We start from the raw sequence: 27170 nt of genomic DNA on the forward strand, positions 1-27170 counted from the left end.
GGCCAACTCTGTCTTTGATAAAACTGGAAGTTTGGAAGAGTTGCCGAGGTAGTAATGTCATTGTAGGCGCCAAAGGAGACATTATCTTTAACATCACGAAAGGTAAAAGAGAGTTGAAAGGCAGTGACTCTCATATATGTAATACAAGGCTCTGTGACACCTAAAATCTTCTTGTATACCACTGAGTCCCAAACTCTGAGAAACAATTCCTCTTTCCCTCATTCCATCCTTTGGAACAGCTTGGCTGTTGGGAAGTTCTCCTTTCACTAAGTTGACATCTCTCTGTATCCATGGTTCACTCACAAATTAACCACATTTTCAGAGCCACCCAGACAAGCTCAGTCTCTGTTCCCCATGACAGCCCCTTGGATATTTGAAGGTGGCTCCCACATCTAAGCTAGATTCTCTTCTCCCGGCTAGACGCCTTCAGTTCTTCCTATCTTTCCTCACATGAAATAGTTCAGTAGTATTTACCCACTTTCTGCCTGTATTAGAATTCTCCAAAGAAACAGAATCAATCAAGGGAGGGTGTGTGTGTGCAGATATTTAGACAGATAGATAGATGATGATGATGACAGATAGATAGATAGATAGATAGATAGATAGATAGATAGATAGATAGATAGATAGATGATAGATAGAATAAACTGAACAATAGATAGATAGCATGATTTTAAGGAATTGACTCAGGAGATTTTGGAGGGTGGAAAATCCAAGATATGGAGAATGGGCTGCCAAGCTGGAGGCCCCAGGAAGAGCCATCGTGTAGTTCAAGTCCAAAGGTCATTTGCCACAGAATTCACTCTTGCTCCAGGGAGCTCAGCCTTTTGTTCTACTCCAGGCTTCAGCTGATTAAATGAGGCCACCTTTAAATATAAATCTCATATAAAAACACCCTCCAAGTTGGCACATAAAACTAACCATCACACTGCCATTGGTATAATATCATGCAGTAAGTATCATGGTTAGAAAAATAAGCTCAGAATAGGTAAGCAAGTTGTCCAAAGTATGAAATGCAGTTTATTGGAATATGTAGACCCCTGCACATGGAAGATTCAGAATTTTCCTGAAAATTTGAACTGATGAGCCAAGAGATGGTGTCAGGAATTGATAGGTGTTGGATGATGATATTGTGATGCTGATGATGATTAGCCATGTCAAAACAATATCTAGTATGAATTTGGAGTATGCTATCTGCTAGGCACAGTTCTCATTGCTTTTCTAGTCCTTATAGTAACCTATAAAAGTTGGGTCACCTTTATTTCTATTGTGTGGATGCAGAAGCTGAGAAAGAGAGGAGTTAAGTAATGTGTTCAGGTTTAGGTAGACCTTCTAAGAGGTAAGGGAAAGAATTCAAACTCAGGTAGTCTGATTCCAGAGTTCATATTATAACTGTTATGTGGCCTTAGCCCCTACCCTTTCCCCAATGAACCATTGAAAAGCAGTGTGGGAGATACGGGGTGACCATGAAGTCTGGAAACATGGGTGACTAATTGACATGTTTGGACATGTAAGTGGCCAGTGAATAACCCATGCTTGACTGGAGAGTGGCAGCCGGGATGGTGAGGGACTGCTTGGCCGATCGTCTCTAACCCTGGATTGGATGTGTGCGCGTGTGCAGTGGGCCACCTGCGTGCCAGGCTTGAAGCCTTCTGACAAGCTGAAAATGCAGGCTCATTCCGTGAAAATCAGAGAAAAGAATCATGTGAGGCAGCGCATCACAGATACAAGGACAGAGCTAAGGAAAACTATGTTCATACCCCATGTTTATTGTGATTTTTCCGTTCATTGGACTCCGATTGCTGGTGCGGAGCAACACATTGAACGTGTCGTGTATTGTCGCTGACACATCTGCACGTGATGCAACGCAGGAAGCCAGTCTGTGCCTGCGCCCCCGTGGCTACGGGCTGCGTGGCCTTCGCGGTGGTTCACCTTCTGTAAATTCCAGGGTTCGGACCCGAACTCGGTGCTTCAGATGTGCTCTGACTGTACATGGTAGAGTGGGGCCACCTCCCTGGCCTTCATCACTTTAGGTACTACAGTCTCTCAAAGGAGTATTGACCTTTCTGACAATCAGTTAACTCAGTAAACTCATGTCGACCTCAATATCCGTTCACCTGACAAGTCTTTTTCTTACCTACTTTGAACGAACATAGTTTTAGACATTGGGGACACGGTGGTTAACAAAACCATGGAGAAAGGGAAAGCATCAGTCTTCCCCCAAAGGACAGAGAATGAAGAGGCTCCAGTGTTAGCCAGGTGGATACCTGGGCCAGGTCATTCCAGGCTCCAGGAACGGGACGTGCAAATGCCCCGAGAAGGGAAGGCACCTGCTTTGTTCAAAGCCAATGTCCTGGAATAGAAATAACATGGGTTTGGGGTGGGAAGGCCCTGATAGGGAATAAAGATTGGACAGTTAGTAGCAGACCAGATCCTGCAGTCTTGCAGTAAGTTTGAATTGACGCCCAGCTGTGATAAAAAGCCAATGGCTAATCTTTGTTTTCCATGGGAATGACATAATCTGTTTTGAATTTGAAAACGAGTACTCTGCCTGTTTGGAGGATAATAGACCTTAGGGGGCACAGGAAGCAGGGAAATCAATATGGATACAACAGCTATTTTTATATGTCTAAGACAGGTTGGTTTTTAATTACCTGTTTTATTTGATGTGTCATTTAATTGCTCTATGTTCAGAAAATGTGTTCTGTTTGACCCTAGTAGTTTGAGATGACTTCGTAAACTAGCACAACGTCAATTTTTGCAAATGCTTTTGCGTATTGAAAGTAATGTAGATCCTCAATTTGTCGGGTGCAGAGTTCTACAGACCCATTAGTTCAAACTAGTTAATTATTGTTGTTCAGATCATTCATAGGCTTGCTGTTATTTAGCTGGCACAGTCTGTAATTTTCTAGTAGATTTTTGTTAAAATTCACACTGGGGTGTGCCAAATGTGCCTCTTGCTTCTGACAACTTTTAATTAATATTTTTAAGCTACATTGATAGGTATCTAATCATGATTTGTATAGCTTCTTGTTAGATTTTTAATTTTATAGGTAATTTCTACTTACATATTAGTGCTTTTTGCTGTAAATATTATTTTTTCTGATATTAGTATTGATACACCAGCTCTCTTAGTAAGTATTAGTGTGGAATATCTTTTTGCCATATTCTTATTTTCAACCTTTTTTTTATATATGGTTTTGTTTTAAATATTTCTTTTACAAACAGCGATTACTTCAATTTTTTACATATATTATAAATATTTTTTACTTCTGCCATCTTGGTTTGTGTTTCTTCTCTACTTTTCTCTTTCTCTGCTTCTTTTTATTTTATTTTTAAATAATTTTTATCTTTGTTTATGATGGATTAATTTTTCTGTCCCTTCTCTCTTTTGGTTTCAGGACCACAGGTTGTATTTCAATTCGTTTAATGACTGCTTTAATTTTTAGTATGTGTACTTAGAAGTAATTACACCTTCCCCTTAAATGTGAGGTAGGCACCAGCGCACTTTATCCACTAACCTGCCTCGCACACACTCTCCCGCAGGGAGTCTGGCTCTGTTCTCCTGTCTCACTGAGAACTCCCAAGGTTTCCTGTCCTTTGCCTGAGCTCAGTACCCAGTCACCATGGTCTGCTTCTAGACCTTTGTGCCAGCGGGCCTGTGGCTGTGGCCACACTCCACTTAGGGTATCTGTTTCTGGTTCATGAAGATGGTTATATAATTTTTTCTTATACATATGTTATGTTTTTATAACATAAAATGTAGCATTTTAATCTATTTAAAGTGTACCATTCAGTGGCAGTCAGTACATTTACAATGTTGTGCAACTGTCAGAGCCATCTACTTCTACAGCCTGTCTACCACCCCAAACGGAAACCCTATAAGCTTTAAGTAGTCGCTGCCCGGCACCCTCTCCTCCAAGCCCCAGGCACCACTAATCTGCCTATGTCTCTCTGGACTTGCCTCCTCTAGATATTTTGTATAAATGGAATCATACTTTTTTCATATAGCATAATAATCTCAAAGTTCAACCGTGTTGTAACGTGTGTCAGTACTTCATTGCTTTTTATGGCTGAATAGTATTTCATTGTATGAATAGACCACACTTTGTTCATCCGTTCATCTGTTGATAGGCATTTGGGTTGTCTCCACCCATGGGCTATCCTGAATGCTGCCATGAACATTCATGTACAAGGTTTTTGTTTGAAATCCTGTTTTCCGTTCTTCTGGGTCAATACCTCGGAGTAGAATTGCTGTGTCTAATGGTCACTCTAGGTTTGACATACTGAGGAACTGCCAATCTGTTTTCCATTGTGGCTGTGACATTTTACATTCCCGCCAGCAATGTTGGAGGATTCCAGTTTCTCCAAATCCTCACCAACACTTGTTATTTAATGATGATGATGATGGTGATGGTTATTATTGCCATTCCAATAGGTATGAAGAGTTATCTGACTTTTAAGTCCAACCGTGACTTACTGGTTTTCCATTTGTTGTTGCTGTTGTTGTTATGACTTTATGTGATATTGTGATTTATAATAAGAAATATACATTTGCTCTCCATCAGTCTCTAGCACAAAGCTTCTAAACCCTTGGAATTTCCTAAAGTAATGAGAGCCACAAAGGTGTACCTTGTTATGTGAGAGGTGACTTTGGGGCCTCGCCTCAGGATGGGAGCTGGTTGCCAGGAAAACTAACCATGTGATTTGAGGGTTGCAGCTTTCAGTCCCACCCCAGACCTCCTCTGGGGAGGGGAGAGGGGCTGGAGCCTTAATCCACCTTCAAGGGCCAATGATTTAATCAATCATGACTATGCAGTGAAGCCTCCATAAAAACTCCAAGGACAGGGTTTGGAGACTGTCTGGGTTGGAGAACACATGGAGGTGCTGGGAGGGCAGGGCACCAAGGGAGGGCATGGAACCTCGCCCTATGCATCTCTCCCCTCCAGCTGTTCCTGAGTTATATCCCTTTATACCAAATTGGTGACCTAGTAAGTACACGGGTTTCCTGAGTTCTGTGAGCTGCTCTAGCAAATTAATCAAACCCACGGTGGGAGTCATGGGAACCTCTGGTTATAGCCTGAAGGTCAGAATTCTGTACAGGTACCAACCTGGAATTATAACTGGTGTCTGAGATTCAGTGAGAGGGTTGTGAGAATGGCCAATCTGTAGCCAATTGGTAAGAAGCCCAGGTCACTACCTGAGCTTGTAAGCCGTGTCTAAAGTGTGAATGTGGCAGGGAGCGGGGTAGGGAGCAGCCTTGTGAAACCGAACCCTGAATCTATGGAATCTGATGCTATATCCAGGCCGGATAGTGTCAGAATCGAGTTGAATTCTCAGACCCCATGCTGGTGTGGGGAACCCTCTCTCTGCTCCACACAGAACACCACAGACTCTAACCTGACTCTGGGCTTGAAGCAATGGGTTCATCAAACCATGGCCTGATGTCTCCATCTTGGCTGGAGCGTCACATTAATTTTGGCCGTTTTTTAAGTGGACAACTGAATTAAGCCTCCACAGTACCTGACCACATGATACTCTTACTTCTCTGCAGGCTGAGGAAGGAGCTATCTTTATGAGGCAATATCGACTTACACCAATATTTTTTCTTTATCTTTATTGTTGAGAGTATTACAGGTGTCCCATTTTCCCCCCAATTGACCCCCTCTGCCTCACTCCCACCCCCTCCCCAGGCCTTCACCCTGTTATTGATTGTGTCCATGGGTTATGCATATATGCATATAACTTCTTTGGTTAATCTCTTCCCACCCTCCACCTCCTTCCCTCTTTCCTCTGAAATATGACCATCTGTTGCATGCGTCAATGTCCCTGGATCTATTTAGTTTGTCAGATTCTTTTGTTCATTAGCTTCTTCTTAAAGAAGACCCTTCAGCTGTTCCTGTAGTGCTGGTCTGGTGGTGATGAACTCCTTTAGCTTTGCCTTGTCTGAGAAGCTCTTTATCTGACCTTCAATTCTAAATGACAGCTTTGCTGGGTAGAGGAATCTTGGTTGTAGTTCCATGTTTTTCATCACTTTGAGTATTTCTTGCCACTCCCTTCTGACATGCAAGGTTTCTGTTGAGAAATCAGCTGACAGTCATATGGGTGCTCCCTTGTAGGTAAGTAACTCTTTTCTTTTGCCGCTTTTAAGATTCTCTCTTTGTCTTTAACTTCTGGCATTTTAATGATGATGTGTTCTGCTGTGGGCCTCTTTGGGTTCCTCTTGTTTGGGACTCTGTGCTTCCTGGACTTGTAAGTCGATTTCTTTCCCCAGGTAGGGGAAGTTTTCTGTAACTATTTTTTCAAATAGGTTTTCAATTTCTTGGTCTCTTTCTTCCCCTTCTGGTACCCCAATAATACAAATGTTGGGCCTCTTGAAGTCGTCCCAGAGGCTCCCTATACTATCTTCAAATTTCTGGATTCTTTTTTCTTTGCTCTTCTGGTTGGGTGTTTTTTGTTTCTTCATGTTCCAAATTGCTGACTTGATTCTCAGCATCTTCTACTCTACTGTTGATTCCCTGTAAATTATTCTTCATTTCAGTTCCTGTAGCCTTCATTTCAAATTGGCACTTTATTATGTTATCAGTTTTCTCAGTTATTTCCCTAATAATATGCTTAAACATCCTTATAAACAAAATTCTGAATTCTGTATCTGTTAGCTTGCTTGGATCTATTTCATTTAGTTCCTCTTCTAGAGATTTCTTCTGTTCTTCCCTTTGTGACATGTTTCTTTGCCTCCACATTTTGGCTGCTTCCTGGTGTTTGTTTCTGTGTATTAGGTAGAGCTGCTCTGTCTCCTGGAATATGTAGAGTGGCTTTGTGTAGTAGGTGTCCTGCAGGGTCCAGTGGCTCAGCTTCCCCAGTCACCTGAGCTGGGCCTTCTGAGTGCTCCCCTGTGTGGGCTGTGTGCCCTGTCCTGTTGTAGCTGAGCCTTGGTTGCTGTTGGTGTCACTGGGAGGAATTGGCCCCCAGACCAATCAGCTGTGAGGAACAGCTGCAACTACAGCCAAAGAGCTGCTGTGCTGGAGACACCCCTGTGGAGCAGGATTTACTTCAGTGGGGCTTTGGTGCTCACCAAGTGCGCCCCTTGAGTGTCACTCGTGGCTGTGGTAGGGCTGTAATCCAGCGTGGTCGAGTCTGACCACCAGGTGCACTGTCTCTGGGGCCTCCCGGGAGGTGCAAAGTCAGCCTCTGCCAGCGCCTTGCCCAGGGCCACCCAGCATGAGCTACATAGCAAACCGTAGTTGGCTGCTACTTGTGCTGGGCTTGGAGGAGCCCAGGAGAGGCCAAGCTATGAGCCAGTGCAGGCTGCCGCTAGTGCCAGGCCTGGGGCCGCTTATCAAGCTGTCTGGGGCCCGCTGCTGCTTGTTGGAGAGATTTTAGGAAAGTCCTAAGCATGAGGCTTGAGAGGCCACGTGCACAGAAAAGCCCCTGGAAATGGCCTGGAGGAGCTGCAGGTGGGGAGGGCGGGGCCTCGGGGAGTCACGGGGCGGGGCCAGCGGTGTGAGTCAGGTGCTGGCGACTCAAACATGGCGCCTGCCTGCGGGCTGTGTGCGGGGAGGACTCGCCACAGGAGCCATGGCCTCCACCAGCCCCTCTGCCCGGGAGGAAGCCGCCCTCCGCCTCTCGCCCGGATCTCAGGCAGGTTAGTTCCCCCCGAGTGTCCCGGTCCTTTCAGGCTGCTCCTGGCGCTGGGCTCGGAGGGAGCGTCCGAGTGAGTCCGTGCCGGGCCCTTAAGGGGAGCTGCTGGGGCTCCCGCAGCCTCCGAGACCCTCAGGGACAGTCCCCGCTGGTTTCACAGCCCGGAGTTGTGGGGGCGTCTCTTCCCGGCCTGGAGCCCTGGGCTGGGGCCTGCTGGGGGGCTGGGACCCCTCACTCCTCCGGGAAACCTCTACCGTGGGGATTCCCTCCGGGTTTACCCGCAGCACCGGGTGTGGGCCCGCGGCCTTGTCTCCGGGATTCAGCCCCGCCCCGCCCGCGTCTCCGCCCCTCCTACCGTCTTGGTGCTTCCTCAGCTCCCTGGCTGTGGGGCTTCTGTGCAGCCGGATCCCAGGAGGCTCTGCGTGACGGTGGTTCTGTATTTTAGTTGTGATTTTGATGTGGTTGCGGGAGGCGGCAGGGGCAGCTGTTACCTACGCCGCCAGCTTGTTTCTCCTACACCAATTTAATTAAAGTTTACTTCAGCTGATTTCCCCCTGTGACAGCTCCCTTTTTCAATCCAACTAATATAATGCACACATGACTTAGTTAAATGAGGGGAGTGAGAACACATGTACTTCTTCTATAAGAATTGAGATTTCTGTTCAGAGGATTAGTGACAACTACAGAATCACTCCTTCTCTCTCTTTGATCTGCCCAAGAAATTATACATTTTTGACCTGCCGAGAAGGAAATTAAGAACACCCAAAAATAATTAAGAAACTTACACATTGCCTGTACTTTTTAATACTTTTTAATATAATATGTCATGTTCTTTTGTGAATATAATTTTACATTTTAGATTCGTGATACTCATGGTTATGAACGTATCGTGTATTCATGATTTTTTATGGTCATGAAAATAATGCTTGTTCATTTTTTCTCAAGCAAGAAAATTAAAAGCACAGATTATCTGCCACTTCTTAAGGGCCGTAAGGACTCGGGGTCATGGCACAAAGGTCCTAGCAATATATTTGCATCATGAGCCTGGGTTGTAGGTCAGATTCTGTGTGACTTCGGGACAATTACGGCTTAATTTTTCTGTCAATCTGATCACTGCACGGATAGAAAGTGCAGGCACTGTGCCTCCCTGTTCTTTCTGCCTGCTGTTTGTGAACTCACTGCTCAGGCAGACCCAGGCTTAGGGCCCAACATGGAATTAGTGCTTTCTGCCCTCACTGGGAATCAACAGCGACCTGCCCTGTCTCCTTCCTCTGCCAGCCGGGTTCTGCATGGCAGCTGGTGAGGAAGGCTTCGGCGTACGGAGCAGCCCTGACCGCGGGACTTCAGACACCTCCTGCTGTCAAGGTGCCTTTTCCTGCCCCTTTAATCAGGAACCAGAGGGCCACCTCCTTCCTAGACACGAACAGGGCACTCTTCTTGCTCTCTGATACCAGTTCCCGTTTCTCCGGGTTCAGTTCTTATTTCTTACCGGGAACTGCGCTGCCTGTCTTGCATATAGTGTCTTACAATCCACAGTGGCCTAGGAGGCGGGCGCTGTTCTCCCCCCACTGTACAGGCGAGGAGACTGAGATGCAGAGAGGCTAAGGTGCCCACCTGCAGTCTCACCCATAGCATGTGCCCGGCTCAAAAACCTGCCTAAAATCACGTGCTTGATCACCATATACGAAACAGAAACATTTCACATCCTACTCTCTCTCTGCCAATCTGTTGGGGCTGATGGAGCTGATCAGCCATCAACATCAGTGATCTAATACTCTCTTAATATATATATGTGTGTGTGCATGTATGTGTTTAAAGTTGAAAACATGATGCTAACGCCAGTATATGTGCTATGTTAGTTCATCCTGTTAGCTCTGTGATGGAGGTGTTGTGATTACCCCCATTCTGCACATTATTACCCCATTTTCCAGTTGAGGAAACAGACTGTGTGATCTAGGGATTCCAGCTCAGAAATGACAAAGCTGCGGTCTCAGCTGAGGGCTGTGTGGCTCCAAAGCCCAACATAACCATGATAGCACAAAGAACGGCTCAGGTCACCCCAAGGTTAGTAGTCTGGACCTATGTCTGTCACTAGACTAACTTTTGAAGGGCGAAGCCTCCATCAAGTCAGTCGGTTGTCTCTCCCACCACATAAGCTGTCCTGTGCAGCAGCTGTCTCTGTCTCTACGTTGGCAATTCCAGCCTCCACGTGCACTTGTTTTTCTCTGGAAGGCTCACATCATCTTGACCCAGACAGTTCTGAGAGATGCTTTTTGACTCCCTAGCATGCCATGCCTTCTTTCAAAGGTCAAGATCCAGAGCAAAAGCCCTCACTGCTGGGGAGAGGAAGGCATGTGCAAATCGAGCTGAGGAATGTGTGGGGGCACCACAAAGGCCCGACTTGTGCTCCCAGATCTGGGGGTGCTCTTGGGCCACTGCCAGGATACCCTGCACCCAAGAGCCCTGTTTGCACATGTGGCCAAAAGCCAGACAAGTTTCTGTAGCTAAGAACGGGGTAGAACAGTTTTTGTCTATATTGCTTTTCTGTATTAGGGGGAAAAATCTTCCATGAGAAAAGCCTGTCTTCATCTTGTCACTTTGAGTTTTAATGCTGTGATATTGGCATCAGCTGGATCTGTGGGGGAATGACGGGGCTGCCTCCTTGCACTCCAAATCTCTGTTTATGGGCTTTGTCAGAAACCCCGGTCATGCCTCTCTCCCCTCTGTGGAGATTTCCCTAACTCTGCCAGCCAGTACCAAAGTCTTTCCCGCATCGCAGCCCTTAGACTTAAAGCTTAGACCACACAGCCCACAGCAGTGAAACAGGGTGAGAGGACTCGGGTCTGGATTCCTGCATCCTGAGTCCTCTCTGTGCAACTTGCCAGCAGGCAAGCCTGGGCAAGTCGTGCCCCACAGTTATGACTCAGTGTTCTCATCTGTAAAATGGCACGATACCTGCTCACTAGGACTGGAGCCATTAGGCACTAGAGCAGATATAATTGACAGCCCAGCTTGTGTCAGATCCTCTGCTAAGCCCTCTCATGACTTTTAAAAGGATACAGAGATATCTTAGTCATAACGTATGTATTTAGAGCCATCAGTCACGTTGCATTTCCCAAAATGGGTCCTGCAGTATCTTCTGTTAACATGGAATTTAAGAGAAAAACAAATTCTGTGTTGAAGTAAACCTTGGGGCTGTTGGTACGAAAAGCTAACCAAGTTATGTTGACGTCAGACTTCTTGGAGCTGATCGCATACTAACTTGTGCTGTGCAGCGGGAGGAAGGAGGAAAGTCAGTTGAATTCCCTGAACTTTTTTGCCCACAGAATCTTCCGGAAGACAGATTTTTCTTTTTAAAAATAGCCACTCACATATTACAGGGATGTTTTCTATGGGACACTGGGAAGTACTAGTAGAGGTTCTGGCAGTTACTGAAGTGGTCCCCTGAGATAAGACACGGGAGAGGGCACCGAACATCGTCAAGTGCTACCTTCCTCCCCTGCCTCTGATCTCACATGGCTCTGGGATTGTTCCTTGAATGTTAATGTTTTCTTCCCAAATGCAGCAGAGGCCCTAGATTAGCTGTTACAGTTCCTCACTCTGTGCTGGCACCTGCAAGGGTGACCCACTAAGCCCTGGCCTTGGCTTCCCCAGGCAAATAAGGATAATGCATCTTTACACATCCCCAAGCAGCCTCTGCAATAGCTGCCCTGCCTCTGAATTGAGTCCAGGTCACAACATGTCGCTTTGGGCTTTTTGGGTGGGATGTGGAGGAAGTCATTCTTAGCCAACTTACCTCATTTAACCCTCAAATCTGACCCTACCCCCAAAGAGAAAAAATATATCAGCCTTTTCTTTTCTGCTATGGAGTTAGCTACATTTCAGGAAACTTTACCAGCCATTTAAAATTAGTTCATAATGTTATAGCTCCTGCTGACTTGTTCATTGTATATGTAATTAAAAGCCCTCCCGTCCTCCGGCCTTTGGAGACATGCGCACCAAAAGAATCAGTGATTGTTTCCACCTCCTGAGAAGTTTCTTTCAATTCTTTATAACCTGGGAACTATGAGAAATTTGCATTTTAATTACAATTAACAATTATAATTAACAATTGTAATTAACAACTGCATTTTAATATATCTACCCTCTCATAGGTTCCGCTGATGAATTCTTAAAGCAGAAAGCAAAATTTAAGCGGCTGGAAAGAATCAACATGGAAACGCACAGACTTCTGTGCAAGAGTTGCCAGCTGAGCTAATTTAATTGTGAACATTTTTCTAAAGGAGCTGTTTGTGTTTACTGTGGAACTTAAAACATATGATGTAGCACTGAAAGAAATGCCAGCTCTGTACCCCGATACATCAGACTTTGAGGCAGCTCACACTTAGCATTTCCCAAGCTGCATTCTTAAGTCCCCATCTTCCCACCTACCAAACTCTCCCCTCACATGGTCCCTCTGTCCCCCACTGTCCTCTCCCAGTGAGTAGCCCACTACCTTCCCAACTGCAGAGAACCATGAGCCATCCTTGACTGTGCCCCTTCCTCATTCCCAAGCCCAGTCGCTTACCAACCCCTGTCAGTTCTGTATGTGTAACCCCTGTATGTGTAACCTCTCTACTTGTCTTCCGCGGCCCCCGCTCCAGCTCAAGCCGCCGTCATCTCTCACCTGGATGACTGCATAGTGCCCGACCTGGCCTCTCACAGCAGATAGTGCCTCTTTCTTGCCAGTCCTCACAAGGTAGTCAGAGTGATCATGCTTAAATGAAAATCAGCCCCAGTCACCCCCCTGCTGAAAACCTTTCAGTGACTAACCATTTTTGGAGAAAGCTCAGTGTCATTTAAATGGTCTCTAAGAGCCAAGAGGGTGGACAGATCTATCAGATGTTTAGACATACCACAAACCACAGAAATGTAGCAGCATGGTACTGAGGCAAGAACAGAGACTGGAACAGACTAGAAGACTCTGAGAGGGATTAATATATGGTAAAGGTGGTACTGCGAATTGGTGGGGTCAGGAACAGACCTTTGGTAGATAATGTTGAGCAAAATGGCTTCTATTTGGATTCTTACATCAAAACCAAACATTCCCGTTCTTTAGAGGATAGTGCGGGCAGTGTTAACAAAGCTGATAGCAAGACTGGGGGGGTCTCCCTCTCTCTCTCGATCATCAAGCTCCTACCACATTGGCGTCTGTCTCTGTCCCTTAAATATGTCGAGCTCCCTCCCACCTCAAGGCCAGTGCAGGTGCCTATTGCTTTGTCTGAAATGTTCTTTCTCCCCAGGTTCAGCTCATTGACACTCATCCCTATGATTGCAGCACAAATGTCTCTCCCTTAGAGAGACCTTCCCTGACTGCCCACATTAGGGTAGGTTTTCCGGCATGTACTCTTATTTCACTTTCTCTTTGGCGTTTGTTGCACTCATTGCAATGATATAATCATTGATGGAACTCCATTTAGTGCCCATCTCCCGTACGAGGCTGTAAGCGCTCGGGGAGCAGAGGCCCCCTGCTCAGGACTTGGTGCACTGCTTTCTGCCTAGGAGATTCCTGTAAGATGTTAATAGAATGAACTGATAAGGGGCAGTTGAAACAAGACATATTCTGTACCGTATGCCAGACTGGTGCTCCAAGCCCAGGGAAGATTCCAGGCATAATTTAACCTGAATGCCAGGAAGAACTGGGGGTAATGATTTGTGACCCTGCGTCTCCTTGTCACCTACAGACTCAACATCTCAACTCTCATTTGTACCCCGTACCGTTCCTCGCACTCCGTTTGTGGTAAACAAGTATTTGTGGGCTCTATACCCATGCAGCTTCCTCCCGCCACGCTCAGCTTTCTGTATTTAGGTCATCGCATCAGCCATCCTTAAGGGTTTGCCTTTTGAAAGCTCTGCCTGACAGTCGATGTCAGCCTTCATTGAATGACTCCTTTTCTCGACAGCGCTCTCTCTCTTGTGACTCTTAATTTGATCCGAGCATTCAGTTACCCAGCAAATATTTATTGACAGCCTGGTGGGTGCCAAGAAGGTGCCAGCAACTACAAAAGCTGGCAGTCCCCTTTCAGTGTTGACACGCTAACATGACAACTCTAAAGAATCATTAAACAGAGCAGCTATATTGAGAGCCCTAAATGCACCCAAATTTGGGCACGGCGCGGAGAGGAGCTGAACAGGAATGCTCCGATGGAAAACCTGGACCCCGTCCCAGCTCGCTCTGAGCACAGGGTAGCTTCATTATTCATGGCTGGAAAACTTTTCCAAAACACAGAAATCCACCCAAGCATCATTGTATAAAAACACGCTAAAGTAAAATAGACATGATCTTTCTATAGTATTGTTGTCATGCTTTCGAAAGGGTCAATCCAAAGACAGCAAAAGCACCCTATTCAAAATGATAATAGACACAGCGGGTGCTTGCTGGAGATAAACTTACAGACTACCCTTCGGGATGATTTCAATGACAAATTAAGTTTGTGTCAGGTTTTTTTTTCTAGTTATATCAAGAGTTAGTATTACTCAGTGAACAGTGATCGCTGTAGCCAATGCATTATACCTACCACAAAGAAGCTGCTATTTTCTGTTACCCTGTTTTCTGTAAGCTGGTTAGGGAAGACTGACAGTGTTTGGAGAGCCCTAGGTGGAGACCCCCATGCTCTGCTGTTTATTCTAGTATTCCTAAAGACAAAATCCTATGGACATAAATTTAAGGGACAGTTTTCTAATAACATGATTGACCCCAAAGGGAAATCTCAAGTCAATGACGTATTAAGTTTCCTGACTGCTCAGAGATGGGTGTCTTTGCGTAGTCTCTTTCTGAAGTTCTAGATCTTAGAATTTGGGAGCCTAATACAGCTCTCCAAAAAACTTATTTTATTATTTTATATATATATTATTTTGTGGACACACAAAAAAAAAGTTGTAAAAATAGTGTAGAGTGTTCTTATATACCTCACATCCAATCTCCCCTTTTACTAATATCTAATATTAGTATGGTACCATGCTTCTTTTTTTCATAATTAGTAAACCAACTGATACATTATTACTGACTAAAGTCCATTCTTTATTCAGATTTCCTTCGTTTTTTACCTAACATTCTTTTTCTGTCTAAGGATCTCATTCGGGGTACTACATTATATTGAATTGTCATGTTTCTTTAGGTTCTTTTTGGCTGTGACGGTTTCTTAGGTTTTCCTTGCTTTGATGCCCTTACCAACTCTGAGGAGTATTGGTCAGATATCTTGCAAAATGACCCTCAATTGAGACTTGTTTGGTTTTTTTTTCATTATTAGACGGGAGTTATGGGTTTTGAAGAGGAAGACCACAGAGGTAAAGTGTCATTTTCTGCACATATATCAAGGGTGCATACTATGAATGAGACTTATCACTGTTGACGCTGACCTTGATCACCTGGCTGAGCCAGTCTTTGTCAGATTGTGAAGTTGCCGTCCCCCTTTCCAAGCTCTACCTTTGAAAGGAAGTCTCTACGTGCAACCCATGTTTAAGGAGTCGGGAGTTAACTATGAAAATTGTTTGGTGTTCTCCTATATTCTCTCCCACTTACCTCTTCAATCATTTATTTATATCACAACGGGTTCATGGATATTTATTTTACGATTTGAGTTATAATTCAATGCTACATTATTTATTTTGTTGTTCAGATTGTTCCAGCATTGGGAGGTCTTTCCATTGTCTCCTGTGTCCCTTTGACATCCTCTCATAATTGACAATGTGTTTTTCTCTTTGTTTCTTTATTTATATTTTATATATAAAAGATGCCCCAGCCTCATCTTTTATACTTCTTGCCCCAATCCTAGAATCAGCTATTTTCTAAGGATCCTTATTAATGTGTATTTTTTTATGTTCCTTTGTTATAGCTTATAAAGTATTTTGGTAGCCCCTTTGCTTGACACTTGACACATATTATCTTTCTTAGTCTTCATATCAATACCATTAGATAACCTTTAACTTCATTTCATAAGTATAGAAACTGAAGCTCAAGGAATATAAGTGATTTACTCAAAGCCACACAGTTAGTTAAAAATAGAGTTGTGAGTCAAGCCCGAATCTGCCCGGTCCCACAGCTCACACTCTGAACCTTTGTTCCACAAGGCCAGCCTCACTTGTTGAAGTTAACAGTAGATGGAAACTATGCTATTGAGACCCACCCTGAAAAGATGAAAGCCAGCCAAACTGGGAAAACCCTCAGGATTCTCATCATGCTGATCCCTTTCTCTCCGAACTTCATTAGCACTGAGGGTTGAAAGCCTTCCCTGATTGTAGAGATGGTTTGTGTGCTGTCTTGTGGTTTTCTGCATCTATCTCAATTTCCAGATGAGATTGCTAGCTCCTCAGAGGGCAGGGCAGATAGACCACCATGTAGGGTTTTGAGGATAAGGAACTTCTGGAGGCCACATCGCTTTGGAACAGACCGTGGTGGTATAGCTGCCATCAAGGGCAAATATTAAAATCTGTGCCTTGCCTACCAGGAAAGCATAGAACTCTACTGAAGTGACATCACATTGTTATTATGGTAATTCTGCATTGACTCAGCCTCCCCCTGGACAAGGAGCTTCTCAGAGATGAAGGTCATATCTTTTCCATTCTACAGGGCCTAGGACAGTATATAACATGTTCTAGGTACTCAGTGTATATAAGATGCTTAACATTTATTGACTTCAGGCAAAGAAAACTGTGCAAGAAAGAAAAAGGGTATGTAGTTAAAGAATACTGCTTGACTTGGCTGTGGACAATATGACACAGTCACAGTAATATAGATTCTGAATGTTGACTTAACTGAAGGTGTAAGGAAGAGTCCCTAGCATTGCAGAAATTCAATGGGATCATGTCTAAAGTTGATAAATCAAGAGATCACATACAGGAGCATACTTTGGGCCACAGGGGAGTTTCCTGGTGTCAACATAAGAAGCATTTAAACCTATAGAGAATTTTTATGAGTTTATTTGAGCCAAAACTGAGGACATTTCTGGGAAGCAAGATCTCAAATGCTCCAGAGAATGACAGTTTTACAGTTTCTTTTATACCTTTGGAATTAATGAGGGAAGGAAAGATTACATGAAGGTGGGAGAAAGCAGATACAGGATAGTTAGTAGGATTCTGTGCTCCCCTGAGGGTGGTTATGCCTTGGAGGGGTATGGAAAAGAGCATTACTTCTGGCTTTTCAGGGTGTGTTAACCTAGATGCGCAAGATCAATGGACAGGCTTGCTTAAACCTTTCCCTAAAGAAGTTCTAGACCTGGGGTGTGACCACCCACCATAACTGCCCAGTTAGGAATTTCTGATCACGTCACCCTGTGAGGTACTTTCAGTTGGATTTAGAGCCCCTTTCTGGTCCACACTAGCAAGCTGAAAGTTCTTGCAGTGGTGAGGGGTGTGGACCTCTGTCCTTTGATACGGGTTTTGTAGTATTTGATGTTTACATGTGCTGTTTTGATATAAGAATAAATAATACATTTTTAAAGCTCAGATACAATAATTTGAAAATGTTGGCAGGATGGAGCCATTTACTGTTCAAATAGCCACATGCAGACAGTAGCCCAGAGGGCATTTCAGAGCAAACAGCATTCACTTCAGTGGTCTAGAGTCATCCAGAAAAGCTTTGATTCTGTTCTGCTTTAGCGGAACAGATGCGATGCGGGGATTCCTCTCCATCACAGTGCTGAGTGCGTTACTTATGTGGGGAGAGGACCGGTGTGGGCTGTCCTTCCCTCCCACCTTGCAAGAAGGGGTGCTCTGTCTCTGTTCCCAGACTCCCAGGAGTATTTCCTTGGGCTGGTTCTAATACCTAGAGACCCCAGGGACGCTTTGCTTGGCTCAGATTTCCCTGGTTTTGTCCAGTAAGCAGACCCAGAGAGCCAAACAAAATCGCACCACCCAGCTGCCTTGCCAGCCTCTTCCCATTTGTTTGTCTCCTGGTAAATGCCTTTTTTTTCCTGGTCACCTTTCTGTTATCGGGTATTTAGAAGGATTACAGCAGTGTGTCCCAGGCAAGCATGAGGCTCTTTGTTTAAACCCTGATAGAGCAAAGACTGTTTCCCAGGAGGTTAGTATATTAGAACAACTAATGCTAAATTATAATATTTTGACATGGTAATTAAAAGGAATAGTTTTTTTAGATCTCTTGGTGTAAACCTTGGTCAAAACCATTAGAAGATTTTTTTTCCCCAGTAGAAACATTTGGATAATATTAAGAGCAGGCAGGTGGCATTTGAAGATACTGAGATTTGAAATGTAGTGGTGAGCCAGCCACATATAGGGAGAGCCTTTGAAATACAGAAGCGGAGAATGTTGGGAATGGAAGAAGACCCTGCCTCATTGTACAGAAGGAGGGTCTTTCTCATTTCTCTCCCTCTGCCCCTCCTGCCCACCCCGCCCCGCCTCTGTCATTACACCCCCTCTCCTCCCATGCCCTTACCATAACATCTTCAGAGAACTTACTGTGTGCCTGGCACAGGAACAAGTGTGTTATTACACATAGAATTTAATAATTTAAAAATAGGTGTATTTTAATAATAGTTAATGTTTGCACTATCCTACATATAAAGAAACTGGGCCTTGGCACAGTTAAGTAATGTGCTCAAAGTTACCCAACTAGGAGGTGGTAGAGATTGGAAACGGGATGGGCTGGCTCCAGGTGTCTCCTGCCCATGTGGCACAGAGTGAGCGCTCAGGTACGTGCGCCCTGAGTGTGTGGACGGTGGAGTGAACCACAGAACAGTTACGTCATTTTCTCAAGGCCCCACACTGGTCAGAGGCGATGCAGTTCACCCAGTTCTCCGATTCCAGGTTGCTCTTGTCTCTGCAGTGTCAGGTTGCTGAATCTACAAAGAGAAATGTTAGAATGTTAACGTCTAGACATGTATAACCTCCTGTCCAGGTTCCAAGCCCTGAATTCTCACATTTCTTACGATGTTTTTAAGTTGTAAGTACAGCCGCTAAGCACTGCCGGAAGCAATGCCAAAGAAACTATTTCTGGCTGATTGTTGTTTTCTAATGGATAGAAGGAAACTTGTGTCAATATTACATTTAATGTATTGCTTCTTCTCTGACCCAATTTAAAAAACAAACTTTTTTCATCAGGCAAATGTTAATTTGAAGCCAGCCGTTCTGGGGCATTATGGTGAATCTGTGGTTGCCCTGATGTAGCAGAGGTCATTGCCTCTCCCCCAACACTGGGACAGCAGCTCTCACCCAAGGCTACTGATTATTTAGGGCCTGAGCGGGTCATTTGTTATCCATTGTAGCAGTTGACCTTGGGTGAGACAGACCTTAACTCCAGACCATTTGTCTATGGAAAAATGCCTTGGCATTGGCCACCCATCCGCCCATTCACCTGTGGAAAGCACCTCAGGTCTGGGTGGGTGTTGGCTGCCTGTCGGGACAGCCCTGCCATTTGCAGGCACTAGGCTGGGCTCACTAATTGGGTCCTACACGCACCAGTTTCAGACGGAAAAGACATTAGACAACCAGCCCACCACCTTCCCATCTCCATGGCCTCCTTTTTTCATTTCGTCTTTATAAAACCCTGTCTGTGTTCTTTTCAAAGCTCAGCTCAAGCATTAACACCTCCTTTGCTACCCACTCCACAGCTATAATAATCTCACCCTTCAGGAAAGTTCCCCCACGCTTTGTTTTTAGCTCCCTAATCACCCTACTGTTCTCCTCCTGCTGTCACATGGATGCCCATCTCATCGTTCCCATTGGAACATGACTTTAAAAGTAATGACTGAGGCCTGCCTGTCTTCAGTTTCTTCACAACTCTTACGACGATGGTTTTTCTGTGTTTGAGACTCAGTGGATGTTGGGATTACTGAATTTTCAGGCACATATATGCCATGTAGTAACAACAGTTTAGAAAGATGAGAATACCCACTTTTTTTTCCTAATAACAACTATCTGATTACTGACATGCTCTCTCAGGGATTCTTCCTTTAGTTTATGGCTTTAATTTACTCCAGGAGAGGGAGAACTCTAAGCCAGAGGTTGGCAAACTGTGGCCTGTTGGCTAAATCCAGTCCTCTGCCAGTTCTCATATGGAATAATGTTTATATATTTTTTCTTTTTCTTTTTTTAATTGAATTTATTGGGGTGACATTGGTTAATAAAATTATATAGTGCCCTGGCTGGGTGGCTCCATTGGTTAGAGCATCATCCTATACTCCAAAATGTTGCAGGTTCAATTCCCAGTTGGGGCACATGCAGGAGGCAACTGATTGAAATTTCCCTCTCATATTGATGTTTCTCTTTCTCGTTGCCCCTTCCTCTCTCTAAAAATCAATAAACATATCCTTGGGGGAGGATTACAAAATATAAAAAATAAAATTACATAGGTTTCAGGTGTGCAGTTCCATAATGCATCGTCTGTGTATCGTATTGTGTGTTCATCCAGCCAAAGTCTCCTTTTGTCTCCATTTATCGCCCCCTTACCCTCTCCTACTCCCCCACTCCCCCTCCCTTCTGGTACTCTAATTTTTACATTTTTTAAATGATTGATGGGGGCAAAAATAAGAAGACTACTCATGACACAGTAAGATTACATTAAGCTTGAATTTTTCAATTCTATGAAATTCGAATGTCATTGTTTATGAATAAGTTTTGTGGGGATGCAGCCATACCCATTTGTCTGTGTGTTATCTGTGGCTGTTCTGCACCAAAACAGCAGTTAGCACTTGAGTAGTTACCCCAGAAACTGTACATCCCACAAAGCCTAAACTATTTACTGTCAGATCCTATACCAAAAAAGTCTGCCAACCCTGATTCTGAGTTGTTCTCAGAAATGTCTACCATGGTGTGAAAAAGAGGGTGGCCTTTTTGATAAAGGGGGAATTGGAGGAAGTCACAGAATGCCTGAAGGAAAAGAAATCTGCAAACAAGAGAAGGAAAAAGGGGGGACAGAGGCACTGGGAGGCGCCTGGTCTCCTGGGTTTTGTGCACCTGCGTGGGGAAAGTCTCCACTAAGAGATTTCCGCCTTCCTGGGTTCTCACAGCCGGTGGACATGCCAGAGGGCAGACATCGGCTGTCTTACACACACCTTCTGCCCTCCGTTAACTCCAAGGAACTCTGCCATGTTCCTTTGGACAAATTATAAACTAGGAAAAGAGGGATTAGATTATCAGTCATTCCTGATCATTCCATGTACCAGCGCTAACTCTAAAGGGTTCTATGTAGCCCAGTTGTCTCTGACTCAACCGTGTGTGTGTGTGTGTGTGTGTGTTAGGGAAATCTCTGTTAAATGTATATCTATCTGTGTATTTCTTTGGAGGAAATCCATTTTTGGATGGATGCCAATTAATTATCACATGTGGGGATCATTAAACATTTGAAGTTTTTAAATAAAGACGCATCAGTTAGAGCTTGGCTAAGATCAGTTCAGCCTCTTCAAGAGTTGAGATTACAGTGTTTTGTTTAGAAATCTTCTATTGTTTTCATGTGTTTCTCTTCTTTTCTCATTACAGGGTAATGCCCTGTACTTCAAATCAGCCAGAAACGTGACAGTGAACATTCTCAATGACCAGACTAAAGTGCTCACTCAGCTAATAACAGGTAAGAGAAGAAAGGACTTAGCAGCACCTGGTCATGCTACGCACTCAGAAAATGTAGAAGCAAAGCTTGAATGTTACACCACGAGAACTAAAGAAAGCGTTGTCTGCCCTGGCTGGCGTGGCTCAGTGGACAGTCTTGGTCCTCGCACTGAAGGGTCGCTGTTCAATTCCAGGTCAAGGGCAGGTACCTGGGTGGCAGGTTCCATCCCCGCCCCACAGGAAGCAACTAGTTGATGTGTCTCTCTCCCCCCGCTCCTCCTTCCCTTCCACTCTCTACAAATCAATGGAAAAAATAGCTTCTGCTGAGGATTAACAACAACAACAACAAAGGCAATATCTGCTACCACGTTTTACAGTGTGGAGAAAGGGAAGGTAGTGTGTGTCCCATGATTTTACCAAAGGGTAGAGCATCTTCATATACACACATTTAACTTACGCAAATCCAACGATATTTGTTTTTCATGTAGCGTTGCCCCCAAACACAAGCCAGCTGCTTCCTCTGGGGCTCAACCACAGAAAAGCGCTCTGCTCCACCGCTGGAGGAAAAGCCGAGTGTGTTGAATTAATTGAGAGAGAGCACAGTATACACAAAACCATGCCCCGCATACTTTACGGGCTATAAACGAGATTTTTAACGGTAGCTTGAATCCAGCCATATTTGCCATACGTGCTGACTTTGAACCTAACTCAGTTGCAAGATGCAGATGGACCCCCACTGAATGTGGCTGTGTGGTTCCTTTTAATGTAGCGGATCTGCGCCTAGCAGCTGTGGGAAGTGCCCACTGGGTTCTAAGCTGCATTTCCTGAAATGTAAACAAGGATCGATTGTACACAGTGGTCCTTACAGAGATAAACATGGGCCTCGTGGCCGTGGCAATGTGCTGAGTGGTGTGACCAGTGCCCCCTCTGCATGTTACGAGCAGCAGTAAACAGGAGCCAGCACGCACCCCATAGTGGAAAGGGAAAGGGGTGCGGGTGTCTGAGCGGCATTATTGTACTTCCAGACAGAAAATGCCATTTGTTTGGCCCCAGGGCCGAGAGAAAAGTATACAGATGGACGTTTCGAGAAGCCAGTTGCCCACGTGCCCCGAAATATTACTGTGACTCAAACATCTGGAGCCCCGCGAATACGCACGCAGCAGGGAAACGGGTGCCTACGTGCCCGGCCTGGCTGACGAAAGCGCCTCACTGTCCCCACAGGAGCCCTGCACATGGCCGTCTGGGGGTCCGCAGCCCGTGGGTGACTTGGACTGCCTGCCAGTGGAGAACTCGAGGGTGGAAGGAGCGACCCATAAGCAGGTCGTTCCGGCATGCGAGTGGGTTCTCAGCGGTGCTTATGGAACATCTGGCCCACAGTCACAATGCTAAATAATTAAATAACCAGCTTCAGTAAGCAATGATTTAAGTAGCGTGTGAGAATTGCCTCCAGGAGGGAAATAAATCCAACCTCCAGCTCCCAGAGTTCCACATCCAAAAGGAATTTATTTAGCCTGTTGATCACTTGCCATTTATTCGCAGTGGAAGATTTGGTTTACTTGAGAGATTTTGTTTTGATAAAGCTGGAACTGCCCAAATGACTACTCCTGGCAAAGAGGCAGAGGTGATCTCCCTCCCAGTCATGCTCTGTCCGCCCTCTCCCCCCTCCTCCCCCCTCTCTCCTCTTTCCTCTCCTCTCTCTCTCTGCCCCTCTTTCTTCCTCCTGTCTCCCACTTCTCTTCCTTTTCCCTCTTCTGTTCTCTCCTCTCTCTTACCTCTCCCCCTGTCTTCTGTTTTTCTGTGCCCCCTGCCCAAGACAGGCCGTCTTGGGAGCCAGCACACCTATCCCTAACTCTTAAGGCCGGTCACAAGATGGATAATAGGAGCATGAGATGATCAAAAAGCCAACACTAGCCAGGAAGAGACTGTCAAGATGATTTCTAAAGAGGAGAGCAGACCTGTTCAAAACGCAGTTCTGAGCTCTCGTGCACACACACGCCCCACCCCTAAAGCTTTCCTTCAGGGCTCTCCGTGGACATTTATGCACATGGTCAATGGCACAGAGCGGCTTCAGGAGACTGTTTCTTCTAAAGCCTGTTATACTTGGTGGTGTACTTACCTGAGAGCAAATGACTCCTGTCGTCCGAGAGACCAGGTTTACTAAGGCAACCCAGAGGATTCAAGAATCACCCTGTGTACCTAAAGAATGCCTCAGAAGCCCAGGAGAAATTCCAATATTAGCAATTCAGGTAACCTTGTCCCATGAAACAATGTTTTAAGCGCTGGTTAAGCTCCCAGGCTAGACCACAAATGCACCTGTGATGCAGACTGCTGCCGATTTAGTGTCTGCTCAGTAGTGGGTCCCAACAAGAAGCCCTCCGACCTGTAAGAAGTAAAATTGTGGGGGATCTTCCATTGCATCTTGCCAGAAGGGGGAAGGGACCCAGTATCCAGGGAGCTGGGGAGAGGAAGTAGGCTGGGTAGACCGCAGGCCTTTGCAGCTCCCGCGTTGGTGCCTGGCCTGCTTAGAACACTGCGGATACAGCCCGGTGGATTCCAGGTCTCCCTGTCGAGGAGATTAATGGATAAGGAGCTTCACTTCCCACAGACTGCCCTGCTCAGAGAGGGATTAACTGGAGATTAGTTCCAGATTACAAACGATGATTTTTTTCTATCCCAGGGAGGAACAATGGGTTCACCAAGGGGCCTCCTGAGCAGTCAATCCCCAATTCCATTTGCATTTCTCTCCAGAACAGCGATGTTCAGCCTTTTCCATCTCACGGCACACAAACTAATTACTAAAATTCTGCAGTACACCAAAAAATATAGTTTTGCCTATATGACAAAAAATAGGTATAATTTTGACTCATTCACATGGGACAGCTATTGTTTGGCTGTTGTCATTTTTTTATTTGACAGTCTAAGGGAAAAGAGGCAGTGCCCCTGACTAAATAGGTATTGCATGTGTTACAAATTCTTGTGGCACACCCGTGTGCCATGGCACACCGGTTGAAAATCGCTGCTCTAGAATCATTGTTTCAGATCTCATCATGTCCAGGGAGGTTTGGCAGCCCCAGGTGAAACTGACAAAAGCACAAGCCATCTGCACCGTTGAGCCAGCAGTCTCTCTGTGAGGTTTTGGCTAAAACTACCAGTTAATGAGCTTTCTACACCCTTGGTAGATTCTATTTTACATTCTGAGAAGTCCCCAAAAGCATGAGAACTTAATTGTGCTTTGTGTTCTCTGATGGCTGCCGCCTCTTCAGTACACTCTCCTGTATGTATCACGTACCTTTCATAAATTCGGCGTAAACACGGGTTACACAGAGGCAGGTGTTCTCAGCTCCACAGGGGCCATGTCTCATGTGATTACCCGGGCTCATGGAGGCAAAGTCCAAGTACTTGTGTCCCTAGTCATGCCACCTCTTTGCCAGTGGGCAAACTGGGCTCACCTGTGCCCATCCCGAGGTCATTCACTTATTCATCAGAACTGCTTTACCTCCTGATCCAGAATCAACCCCCTAAAAAAGGTAACAGCCCCAAAGCACTGACAAGTAATACAGGTTTGGCTGTCACCAAGAAGGCAGCCGCATCTTAGCCCTTGCAGGACCACTAATCCAAAGTTTGCCCTCCTGTCCATCTATGTTCTTTCAGAATCTCTCTCTGGTCCTTGTCTCCAGCTTCCCTCTTCCCCTCATCTTCCAAAAGCTCCTTTTGTATCTGCTCCTCATGTTGACTCCAGACTCCTTCTCCTTCCTGGATGAGTAAACATCCCTTTTCTTCTGTGGAACAATTATGAAAGCTCAGCTCCAAACCCAGATCTGCTGTTAGCTCACCCAATGACCTGGAGAGAACTCTCAACCTTCCTGCCACTTGCTCTTCTCACCAGCAGCATGAAGGCAGTCAGAGGAGACAATGTCCAGGCCCTATGTCATTGGGGAATTCTGGGCTGTGTCTGCTATGTCAGTTCCCCACTCATTAAGAAGCTTTTCCAATGTTCTTATTTTTATCAGAGGGCTAATGTGGATGTTCTGGCAAGAGATCAGGTCTGCCAAGTTCACATGATCATGTGAATGAGGCATCTGCCTTAAAGGTTCTCATAATTCATTTCAGTGTATTGTGACCGCTGTATTAGAAAAATACTGATGGCCATGATCACAACAATGAATGACAATCACAGGAACAATTCCCCTACATTTCATAGTATTTTTTGCCTACAAAGTTATTTTTATAAACAGCATAATCTGATCATTTTAACCTTCCTATGGGATCGATAGAATAGGTTGCTGGTACAATTTTACAGATGCAGAAAATGAGGTTCAGAAAGATTGAATGATTTGCCTGAAGTCACATTATCAGAAATTGAGTGGAGACATAATTCTTGTCTTCTGGTTTTTAGACTGATAGCCTTGATAGAGAGGAAAGCAGCCCCAGACATTCAGGGGCTGGCGGGGAACTATCAGCTAAGACGTGGTGTTCTCCCATTGAACCATAAATAATTTCACAGAACATCAACACCGGACAAGGCCACTCGGTGGCCATGAAGGATAAACATGGAACAAAGACAGCTCAGACAGAATGAAAACCTTTACACCAGCCACAAAAATGACCAGACATTCCTCTCTCCTAGCTGATATGACTGTTGCTGCTTTACTCATTGCAGCTTTAGCATTGCTCTGGTCTTCCCTACTTCTAGAAAAGATTTATCAAGATACCAATCATAAAGTTACTGCCACTTTCTGACAGCATCTAATTCCAAGTGAAGTCTTGCTTCCTTAAGCCCAAAAAAACCTACTATAAGATCAAATATGGTATAATAAGTCCTTCCTTATCACAGCATGCCTCGTGTGGCTCCCCTGGTGTGTGTCTCCCTCCTAGCAAGGAGTACTGAAACCAACTTGTTCAACTACACATGTGTTCCTGGCCATTTTTGCCTGGAAGGCATGAGGACACTTTTTTTAAAATATGTTTTTATTGATTTTAGAGAGAGGAAGGGAGAGGGAGAGAGAGAGAGAGAAACATCAATGATGAGAGAGTCACTGATCAACTGTCTCCTGCACAGCCCCCAATGGGGACTGAGCCCACAACCCAGGCATGTGCCCTGACTGGAAATCAAACCTCAATCTCCTGGTTGATGCTCAACCACTGAGCCATGCAAGCCAGCATGAGGACTCTTCTATTACTATATTTTTATGAATAACTAGAAGGAAGCAAAAATTCCACATCAGATTCTCCTAGAAAATTCTGGTTAAATATACGATTTCTGGACCCTAACCTCAAAATTTTTTTTCTGTGTGAATTTCCAGACCAAAGGATAAATTCCTTTTAATTGAGCTGGATTCAGTGAGGTTGAGGACACTCTGGGTTATTTGATGAACTTCACGTATTCAGGTAGCTCTAGCTCAGACAGACTGAAATGTCTCCTTTCTGTTTTGTTTTTTTAGGAATTCTAACACATTAACTGGTTGGTGTCTTTTCCATGGTACCCAAACTCCCTGCAGCTATTTATTTATTAATGTTTAACTTATATCCGTCTGTCTCCATTAGAAGTGCTATGGGATCAGGGGCCTTGTCCTTTTATGCAGCTGTAGCCCCACCTTCAAGAATAATATCTGTTGTCCTATGATAAATGCTCTGAAATTTATTTTTTATGGAATGAAATGCTAGCAAAAAGATTCAAAAACTTCCTAAGCAAGTAATTGCAAGATATTATAACCTTTCCTGCCAGGGAGTGATCTATATACTAAGGAAATAGACTTGGCTGGTGTCAAATGCAGCCAGTGGGTCAAGGGTACGGCATGAGTCAAATCTCAGCTGAACTGAAAGCACCCTTTACATCATTCAGAGCTGGCCACAGGTAAGCTGGCTGCTTCCAGTGTGAGCCTTCCGTGCCTTGACATGTTCAAGCCAGAGCCTACAAGCATTTGATAGTAATTTGGTGATTACACTGAGGGACATCTCATTCAAGCATTAGTTTGGAGGAAGGACATAAT

At 44.9% G+C, this 27170-nt stretch overlaps 1 protein-coding gene across 2 annotated transcripts in view; it reads left to right on the forward strand.

The window, feature by feature from the left end:
- SGCD (sarcoglycan delta) overlaps window positions 1-27170 on the forward strand; it is a 466324-nt gene that overhangs the window by 327823 nt on the left and 111331 nt on the right. For both annotated transcript variants that reach the window (XM_016213628.2, XM_087816943.1), the window contains exon 4: window positions 21115-21202. In XM_016213628.2, the coding sequence (XP_016069114.1) occupies window positions 21115-21202 (88 nt within the window). The remainder of the gene's footprint in view (window positions 1-21114; window positions 21203-27170) is intronic.

This window comes from Miniopterus natalensis, chromosome 4 (genome assembly GCF_054644295.1).
Source record: "Miniopterus natalensis isolate mMinNat1 chromosome 4, mMinNat1.hap1, whole genome shotgun sequence".
Lineage (NCBI taxonomy): Eukaryota > Metazoa > Chordata > Mammalia > Chiroptera > Miniopteridae > Miniopterus > Miniopterus natalensis.